The sequence below is a fragment of the Nicotiana tabacum genome, chromosome 23, assembly GCF_000715075.1.
Source record: "Nicotiana tabacum cultivar K326 chromosome 23, ASM71507v2, whole genome shotgun sequence".
Classification (NCBI taxonomy): domain Eukaryota; kingdom Viridiplantae; phylum Streptophyta; class Magnoliopsida; order Solanales; family Solanaceae; genus Nicotiana; species Nicotiana tabacum.
Window position 1 is genome coordinate 145,820,452 of NC_134102.1, and position 10,198 is coordinate 145,830,649.

At 34.3% G+C, this 10,198-nt stretch overlaps 1 protein-coding gene across 2 annotated transcripts; it reads right to left on the reverse strand.

Moving 5' to 3' along the window:
- Positions 1-1,000: 1,000 nt before the first annotated feature.
- On the reverse strand, positions 1,001-2,265 carry LOC142177473 (heavy metal-associated isoprenylated plant protein 30-like). 2 transcript variants are annotated; one of them, XM_075246293.1, is made up of 3 exons: positions 2,076-2,265; positions 1,549-1,624; positions 1,001-1,456 (listed from the first exon to the last, which is right to left on the reverse strand). In XM_075246293.1, exons 1-3 carry the CDS (start codon positions 2,232-2,234, stop codon positions 1,134-1,136), a joined length of 558 nt encoding a protein of 185 aa, XP_075102394.1. In that variant the 5' UTR covers positions 2,235-2,265; the 3' UTR covers positions 1,001-1,133. The 2 variants fall into 2 exon arrangements, with proteins under 2 accessions (XP_075102394.1, XP_075102393.1); XM_075246292.1 differs by having other exon boundaries at positions 1,001-1,483.
- Positions 2,266-10,198: the final 7,933 nt, after the last annotated feature.

Here is a 10,198-nt window from a genome sequence, read left to right on the forward strand (position 1 = left end):
AAATAATGAGTACCAACTATTTATGTGAAGATCCCGTTAACTTTTCTGGTGAAAGCTCCGAACCCGCTTATTTTACGGGCTTGACAGTTGCAGAGTACCAAAAAAGACAGTTTGCATATATGTAGCTAGGGGTGTTCAAAAAAATTTGGAAAACCAAATCAAACCGATTAAAAAATCGATATTTTTTTGGTTTGGTTTGGTTTTGATTTTGAATTTTAAAAACCTACCAAATTTGATTTGGTTTTGGTTTTAATAAAAAAAATTGCGAAAAAATCAAACCAAACCGAATATAGAAGTAGTTATTTAAAATTTATTATTACACCTATATATATATATATATATATATATATATATATATATATATATATATATGTATATATATATATATAAGTTTCTAAAAAATTTTGTTACATTTTAATAGTTTGTACTTTTTTAGTTTTTTGCTATTATAATAATCTAGTTCTTTGCTTTTACATTTTAGTTTGATTGGTAGTTTTCTTTTGCTAAATACAAGAATTTATTTCATGTTAAATATAATCTATTTTTATTTGAGCCCTAAAATTATTCATCACTATTTGGTTCAATCATCATCAATATATCTTGGTAAAGATTTCTCAAAGAGCAATTTGTTTGATAGAGTTATATTGAAAATGTAGTCGTCGGAATATGTGTTTGGTAGTGTATGCCTCATATTTAAATATAAAAAAATCCGATAAATAACCGAAAAACCGACAAAAAAGGGCATGAACCGAATCGAAAAAACCGATTTAATTGATTTGATTTGGTTTCAATATTTGAAAAATCGACTTGATTTGATTTTATTTTTAAAAAAAATCAATCCAAATAGAACCATTAACACCCTTATAGGTGGCCCTTGAAATTATGCGAATCGTTGACCAGAATAGGCTGCTTGCTTTAAAATTAAAACTAAAATTAAAGAGGAGAAATAATTGATCAGCCCCTAAATGTGAAGGCAATTGTGATATTTAGAAAGCGAAAGCAGGGGCGAAAAGTATAAGCACGTGCATAGTTTAATTAAGTAGCTAGAGAGAGTGGCAGTACATTACACATTTATAGCTAGAAGTGTTCTAAAATAAAGGTATATATATATATATGTACAGACACATCACAATTCACATGAGGCAGCAAGCATTGACGTTGTCATCGTTAAACAAGTTGCTGACTTTGTCATCACCTCGATGTGTAACAGGAAGATTGCCGTGCTTTTCAGCAACATTATAGCCATGCCTCCAGTAGTTGTAGCTCTCCTTGTACTCAGCCGTCATATCTTTGTAGTAATTGTTTGAGGATGTGAAGTAGAGGGGTGGGTTTGGATATGGCCAGAATTCCGCCTTCTTCCCTCCCCTTCTCACTGCCTTGAGCACCTTATTTCGTTCCACATATCCTACCACTGTCACCTTCTCCATCTCCAACTCCACCTCCACCGACTCTACCCCTGAAGTAATTATGTGAAAAACACATACTATAAAAGCTAGCGTCAAATTTCTAATTATTAGATGATCATTTAATTTAATTAAATTTTTGTACCTCTAAGCTTGAAGACAGCATCTTTGACAACTCTTTCGCAGCCAGTGCAACACATCCTTACTTTGAGTTCCACCGTCTGCAAATAAAAACTGAATAAATTAAAAATAATCTTCTTTTGCTCTGTTCTACTCCTGTCCAAGTCTATTACTATGTATAACGACCGATATGGTGCACTTTCCTTTTGTTTGTTCTTATTCCTTTAGCAGTAAATTCCTTTTGTTCATTTGGTTCGTCTTGGCCCCTGGTATAACAACACTACCTTTTCATCTAAATTTGAGCCCAAGGTGAGAGGAGTACAGTTCAAAAGGCCATAAAATAAATTTTCTACTGAAAGCTAAGTTATTATGTTCATCATATCTTCCTTTAATCGATCCCCCTCATCGCCACATTCCAATTCAGTGTATATACATGCAAAAAATCGCCGGGGCTGAACTGGACAAAAAGAAAACGAAAGGACTTTTGTTGAAAGGAAAAGTAATAAACTTAAAAAGCGAGGAACCTAGGTATAGGGATTTAAAGTGAATTACCTGTAAAGAAAGTGGCCGAGCCTTAGTCATGTTGTGTTTGTTGATGCGTTTATGATTGCTTTGGTGATGAGGAGTAGGATGATGATGATAGTGTAAAAAACAATAACTAGCGATGGCAGAGACAAAAGAGCCAAATAATTTCTCAAGTATGTTAACCATTGTGAATAGGTTCCTTAGAGTAGCATTTATATTCTCTCACATATATATATATATATATATATATATATATATATATATATATATAAAATTCTACAACCAACTACATACACACTTAGAAAGAAGGGAGAGTAAAATATTCCTCGAAGAGATTAGGCATCTCTTCCTTAAGTTCCAATCTCTTGGCAAATGAATTCTATTAAAGCAGCAAAACTGTGGATTTGTATAGGTTGTAATATTCCTAATTACCCCCTCCCCTACATGCATGCCCCTATACTTGTACAAATACATCAATAGATTATCTAATTGAAATAGGCGTGTAACTCTCTAAAGTTCCTTGCTTTCTTTCAAAAAAGAAAATAAATACATTTACTAATGAATTAAGTCCGGTCCCTTTTAATTTAGGAATTAAGGAATATAATATTGGTATCTAACTACTGATGGAATATATATATGGTGGATGAAAACCTGAAGCTTATATGGTTGCTGACAGTGAAAGGTAGAAGGGAATATATAAGGTGCTGTGGGAGATGGATGGGCTTAAGCAATTGTTTTGATGCAAAGCAAACCAAATATTCTCTAAATATCTCCTTTTCTTCTCTTTCTTAGAGGAAGGAGGTTGTCACCATCTTCTTTTAATTAAATCCGGTACCAAACATATAATATATCCATCATCAAACATGTGTTGAAAAGTTATATTCCCACACTCTAGTACATTATTTCTACCTATATAGTTCACACCATCACTATGGAAGCGTCACATTTTTATAAGCCTGCTTGAAGATTGGGCCAAGGAATTAACTTTATCTTCACTCTGCAGAGGTGAATAAACTTACTAACCTTGTTTGGGAAATATCTTAGTATAGATTTTGTGAAGATTGGACAGCATCTGTATGCCCATTTTCTGCAAAGCATCGTTCCTTAAACTATTGCACCTTTTAGACGAATAATTTTCAAGTCCTACTTAACTGATGCATGATGCATGTCGCAACTACTCCTCTCCTCATTGCTGTTTACACTGCTAGAAAATTGTCAAAAATCGTCCACAGAAATCGAACGAAATTGGTCGGAAATATAAAAAAATAGACCGATTTCAATTCGTCGTAACAACAATGGTCGCTAAGGTGTGGCAACCGAAGACGGTCGCAATTTTTCAACCTGACAACTTTTGTTGGAAAAATAAATATAATTTATATTAATTTTTATTTATTTTTCAAAATAGCAACCAATTTCGGTCGGAAATATAATTATATGATAATTTTACATTTCTTTTTTAAATCTTAACAGACCAATCGAAATCGGTCGGAATAATTTAAAAAAAAATTAAAAAACATGTTATTTTTGACCGACTTCGGTTAGTAATTTCAAATTTCTGCAGATTTCACATTGAAAATACCGACCGAAGTCGGTCGAAAAAGATGAATTTCTGGGTTTTAATATGAAAATTTCTACCGAACTCGGTCGATTTTCTAGGTAAAAACCTGGCAGAATATGCCTGCTTTTAAGCTACACCATCTGCCAATTACAACCAATAATTATCCTATAATGGCAGCATTACATTGTTGTCATTTAACCATAATTAACCAACAACAACGCTAATAACAACCACAACCACAACAACAACGCTAATAACAACCACAACCACAACAACAACGCTAATAACAACCACAACAACAATGCTAATAACAACCACAACAACAACAATACAAATGTTCAATAACAAAATAATATCAACAATATAATCATCATTCAAAACTATTCCAACTAAATATTCACAAGTTCAATACTTTGTTTAGCAATACACACCAATCAATGAGTGTTTTGTATTGCATCACCTCCATCTTCACTACTAGAAGTTTCATCGTCGGCATGGTTCGAAGGATCACAACGAGAAGGATTAGCATTTGGGGAAGGCTCACGAGACCGGAGAATAGGAAAAGCACCACTAGTAAGAAGATTGGCCAACTGACCTTGAAGGAGATTAAATTGTTGGTCCCTCTTTTCTAGCTGAACTTGAAAAGTATCAAATTGTCTATCTCTCTTTTGTTCTCTAGCCTTTGTCTTTTCAAGCTCTGTTGTCAGCTTTGCGATTTTCTTCTGCATAGACAAGATAGTCGACCTATCAATTGCCTCGCCTTGGGCGAAAGTCCCTATACCTTGCAATCCAGCCATGTAGCGCCGAAATGATCTCTCTGGAAGGTCGTATGCTATCCCCTTTTTAGGACCGCCGACAACATCCAACCATATCTTTTGCGCTTCTTCGTCTGAAATGGGTGGTCGCTCGCCTTGCTCATTCGGTGGTAAGCTCTGAGTGTACTCCTCCAGATTAATCTTGTAGCGACCCTTTATTTAGAAGATAGAAAATTATTAACTATATAATACTATAAACATTAATTTCAAGTTATAGTAGTTATGAAACTTACATACGTAGTCTCCGCTCGATCCTCGACCCATCTAGTTGGATCTGTCGGTGCCTTCTTCTTTCGGATGTGAGTCTCCATGAAAATCTCATTGTGAGTCATCTTCCTCCCATATTATTTTCCTACAAATATAATAAAACATGTTAACTAAATTAAAATATATAAATATAATTTGATAAAAATAGAATTAAATATTTTAAGGAATTACCAGTAGTCTCCTCGCAGTCCTCATGCTCCTTGCACCCACACAGTGCAAGGAGCCGCCCTTCTCAGGTGCTCGAGCCTTCTTTCCCTGTCCACTCTTCTTCTCGATTTTTCCAGTGGTCCACTGCCTAAGCAGATCCTCCCATATGTGCGGTAGAACCTATGAAGGCTTCTTGCTCTTCTTTCTAGCAGAATAGAAAGAATCTGATAGTCTCTTACGACATTTGAACTAAAAATTTGCAAGAATGGCATTGTTATAATGCATCGACTTCACAGCAACCTTCTTCCTGCTGGAAACCCGCTTAAAACGAGGTTTTTTTTTTTACAAAATTTATAACTTTCTAAATCTGCATCACCCTTATAATACAACATGTAACTATCTTCACAACAATCGATTTCCATAGACGAGAGTCCTAAATTTAATTAAACATTAACTAAATCTTAATTTATATAATTAAAATAATTAAAAATACTTAAATTCAAAAATATAGATAACTAACCTTGAAATGTTATTAGCATATAATACAAGCATCTAGGTCTTCCAAAATGTAAAAATCCAAAATTACACAAAATACCAATTAACAAGAGGGGCTAGAGTACAAATATGAACTCTTCTAATATGAACAATCCTAAATGATAAATGATAACACATGAAATATTTCAAAGGTTCAATGACAAGACGACTACATTAGGCAACTTTGGAAGTGCCATATAATAAGATTGATTTATCCTTGTAATTTATTTTAAGTTTTAATCATCAACTCACAATTATACAACTATTCTAATTAAAAATTAACTAAACCCTAATTTATACAATTAAAATTACTTAAATTGAAAAATGTAGATAACTAACCTTGAAATGCTAGGATAGGGGGTTTGATTTTGGGTGGCGGAGGACGCAGCGGGGTAGCCGGAATAGTGGCGGGGGAGGGGAGGTAGTCTTCTCGGTGCTTTATTTTTGGGTGAGGAGGGAGAAAGGAGTTGATTTTCGGTGGGAATTTGGGGAAATCGCGATAGTGGGGAGGAGAAGAAGAGAGATGGAAGAGAGATAGAGAAAAGAGGAAAATGGGGAAAAAACGTCTGGTGCAGACCTAATTTAAAATTTTCCGACCGAAATCGGCCGGACATTACGGTCGGTAAGTTTAAGTGACCTTTGACCCGTTTGACCATGACCATTTCGACCGAAATCGGTCGGTAATTTAATTTTAAATTAAAATAAATTATTTAATTTAAATACCGATCGAAGTCGGTCGATAATTTAATTTTAAATTTAAAAAACTTATAAGTGGTTGACTATTTTTTACCACTAATACCGACCGCAATCGGTCGGTATATTCATAATAATTTTAAAAACTTATTTTGGTAATGGAAAAAAAATAACTGAGACTGGCGGGAAAAATTAAATCAACATTTCCGACCGAATTCGGTCGGTATACTTGAATATTTTTAATTAAACTTTTTTTGGTAGATAATATGCAAGTCTAATCATGTCTTGGTCAAATATTGACCAATTTCTGACCGAAATCGGTCGAAATATTTATATGTGTCAGATAAAATACTGTTTCTTTATTGTGGGACCACTTTTTTCGACCGAATGTGATCGATATTTTTTAGTAAAAATTTTTATATGACTTTTGCGACCAATATAGTTATTTTCCGACTTAGTTCGGTCGGTTTCCTTTTCCGACCGAGTTCGGTCGTTTGAGTTGTACGAATTTTGGCAGATTTCTTAGACGCCTTCGTTACGAGATTAGCTTTTGTGGTAATCTAATTACACCTTCTATTATTTCACATTCTAATAACTCATGTGAAGTACCACGCTCAAAAGTAGTCGATGACCTGTTTACAACTTAAATTAACGTAACTAATTAAATTGAGGTAGAGAAATAGGATAATTAAAAAAAACAGAGAAAGAAATAGGCAAAAGAATAATCTCTAGGAACGACTGGGCCATGCGTAAACCAGAGGCAAAAGGAATATATAATTCTTTTAAAAAAATAATTAAGGAAGTAGTGGCTTATAAATTACTAGTTGGATTGCTAACTCAACTAAGGCCGATGTGATTTTTCTGATTGAAGAATGTATGCTTTTTTCCGTGTTTTAGCAGTGTTTTCGGATTTGCCAGTAGCAGGAATAATACTAAGACCATATTCTACCTCATTGCATGAATATTGTAATCTATTCTCCATTCTGCTTTGTGTTTCAGAGACAAGATAAGATTCTTAAGTGGAGAGTTAGTCGTGTTTATCCCCTTTTTTTATGCTCAAACTTGAAAGCAGGAATAAAACCTAGAACAAATTAAAAACTAAGGGGATCAGTTCTCAATTCTATTACGCACTATTTATGCTTCCCCAGTCACTCCTTTTCTTTACTCTTCTTTTCAATGTTGTTACTGATTTGATTTCCTTTTCCTACGTGTACAACGTCTATAAACTGGATAGAGGTCACCTTCTGGGATTTCCCAGTCCTTTTTTTTTTAGTTTCACTGCTAGAAATAAATAGCCGATTGGACAGTATAGCACTAATATTTCGACGGACAATTTCAATGACCAAATTAAGGAAATCGACAGATATCCAATGTAAATCCGTTGAAAGTATGTAATTTTAATATTTTAGAATTGTTTTAGAGTTATATTAAAGTTGTTGGAATTAAAGTTGTCAAAAATGACAAGAGGGGTGCTCAGATGGTCACCAAAGGAGTAATAGCTCCAAAAAGGAGGTATCAAAATCGAATCAAGGGGGAGGGGAATTTTAAAGTAAAAAAAATTGTAAAAAATCATTGGCGCCAAGGAAATTTTTGGACAAAATAAATCGAAAATACATTTTACGAATTTAGCTGTCAGTGACTCAAAATACAGTAAGTATTTTTCTTTAAATAAATTTTTAAAAGACTTAATTTTGTTTACCCGAAAAATGGATATAGTTGAATTTATACGTAGTTCCGAGGATATGTGGCGTAACTTAACACAAAATGCAAGGATAAATAAAAAGTGTAAATATAAATTGGGGAGAATGCTAAAATAGATAAGGTTATCAGGAACAATGAATCTCAGGATTCAATAAATAGAATCAATCTAAGAAATCTGAAAGAACGGTTCTTCTCTGTAGAAGAATATAGCCCTTTTATTACAATGTAAGCCTTGAAAAAACTTGTCTTACAGAAATAGTAACCAAGCCCTTTTATATTGGAGGGATTTGGCTCTAAGCATAATAAAATAAACATTTAGTGGGAGACCCATGATAAGTCAGCTTTTCCATAATTTCTGTCAAGATTCTCTCTAGTGGGATTGCAACGGCTTTTGTCTGTGAGCTCGATCTTGCTTAGAACCCTCGATTTTGGTTTGAGCCTGATTTCGGCTCGAACTCATGAACTTAGTTCGAGCCCGATCCTGGCTCGAGCCCTCGAATTGATTCGAGGTCAATGTCGGTTGGTCTCTGGATTGTCAGCATGGTAGATTTTGATTCGAACTTGGTAATGATATCGAACTTGACACGGATCGGCCTCCTCATGTTCGAGGATAGTTTGCTTCACCTTCGGGATCTCACTTTGATAAATCATCGTTTGAACTCGATCGGACGTGCTAAGGCCGAAATCTATTTCGACCGTATACAAATTCACAAATCGATTGTTTTAAATAGCTCTATGCAGAATGAGATGAAGCTATTGCCATTCAAGGGTTATTCCTAGTCTTGGTGATAAGCAAGTGATTGTTGTCAATTACAAGGTTGACGAAAGCAGTTTGATGCCGAGGAGATCTTATTTACTGTGCTCATAAGAAGAAGAAAGAAATTGCTAGTTCCTGAACCACATAGACATAGTATCAGTTTGTTCGAGTCTCCCGGTTTTTCGAAGTCTCCGAAGGCTGAAACAAGTCTGATCCAATATCCCCTTCAATTTATTTTGGGGAAGTTTAGCATTCCATGCAAGCCAAAATATATTTACCCGCCCATGCCTATCACTTTTTTCCTCTACCCATTTGTTTTATAATACCCAACCAAATGAAGTCAAACTAAGCTATCAAAGTCAAGCCAAGCCAATTCAACCCAATTCAAGCCAAATCAAATCAAATCAAGTCAAGCCAAACCAAATCAAGCCAAGCCAAGCACCCAAATCAAGCTAAGCCAAGTTAGGTAAGTAGTTTTAATTGGGTAGGTAAATATTATAAATAGTTTTCAAGTGAACAGAGAAGGGTAATTATTTTAAGCTCAATGGCTATTTTGCATAAATTGCTCATTTATTTTACTAATGTTTATATCGCACCTTGACATATTCGAAGTAGTCAAAAACAAAAACAAAATTACAAGTTGTTATTTGTATGTTATCCAAATATTTTTTATTGATTCTATTCTTTTTGATGAATGCTTGTTAAAGTAGGATTTTATGTTTTTTTTGTGCTAATGGATTCTATGTTAATTATAGCTTTGATAGAAGATCTATATATGTACAATTACTATATATGTTGTGACTTTATTTACAAAAAGTTCCTATATCTTTTTTTGTTTTTTAAATATATTTAATGGTATCTATTTTTTAATATTAATGGGTCCTCTAATACATTTCTACGGTATTGGTAGATTGTTAGCGCTTAGGTTTTTTTAAAATACTTTAGCGGCAACACCAATTGCCACAAAAACTTGCAGCTTTTGTTGCAACTAAGGTCGCTACAGAAGATTTCCTGGAGACTAGGTTGATATTAAAGTATTTTCTTCCGCCAATTCTTTTTTGGACCATTTTTATGAGTGTTTTGTGGCAACTACGGGCAAGAAAAACCTTCAGTTCCACGAAACAGCTTTTATCATGACTTTAGTAGTGATACTCATATTGTCTCTTTTCGTTTTCTTGAGCCGAGGGTCTTTCGGAAACAACCTCTCTATTCCCTCGGGGTAGGGGTAAAGTCTGCGTACACATTACCCTACTCAGACCCCACTAATAGGATTTCACAGGGTCGTCGTCGTTGTTATTTTTTGTAGTAATTGTGGTCACAACTCACAGAGGTCTGATTTCCTTTAGTGTCTCTCAACTCTATGCCTCTCTCTCTTATCTCTTTCTTACTCCATTTTCTATTGATGTCTTTTAACTATCTTTTATCTGTTTACTGTCATTGTAATTATGACCAATATTTTGGCTAATGGAGTTCATCTCACATAAGCATAAGCACATTTGCAAAGTGTAGACTTTGTTGATAATATTTTTTGGGACCCAAAAATATTGCATTGTGTGGTGTACATCATTTGCACAAGTTGTATCTCTTCTTTTACACCTAAAACGCCAAGACTTTTTGACTATAAAAGGGAAGGCCATTAGTTCATTTTAGAGACACCAAAACGGAAGCTTAAGTTCTA

Bases quoted from the DNA above. Each gene is read 5' to 3' on its own strand.
- LOC142177473 (XM_075246292.1), bottom strand. From the start codon at position 2,234: ATGGTTAACATACTTGAGAAATTATTTGGCTCTTTTGTCTCTGCCATC. The intron at 1,625-2,075 runs GTAATTCACTTT...TTTTATTTGCAG, and splicing joins CTCGGCCACTTTCTTTACAG to ACGGTGGAACTCAAAGTAAG. The intron at 1,484-1,548 runs GTACAAAAATTT...TAGCTTTTATAG, and splicing joins TGCTGTCTTCAAGCTTAGAG to TATGTGTTTTTCACATAATT.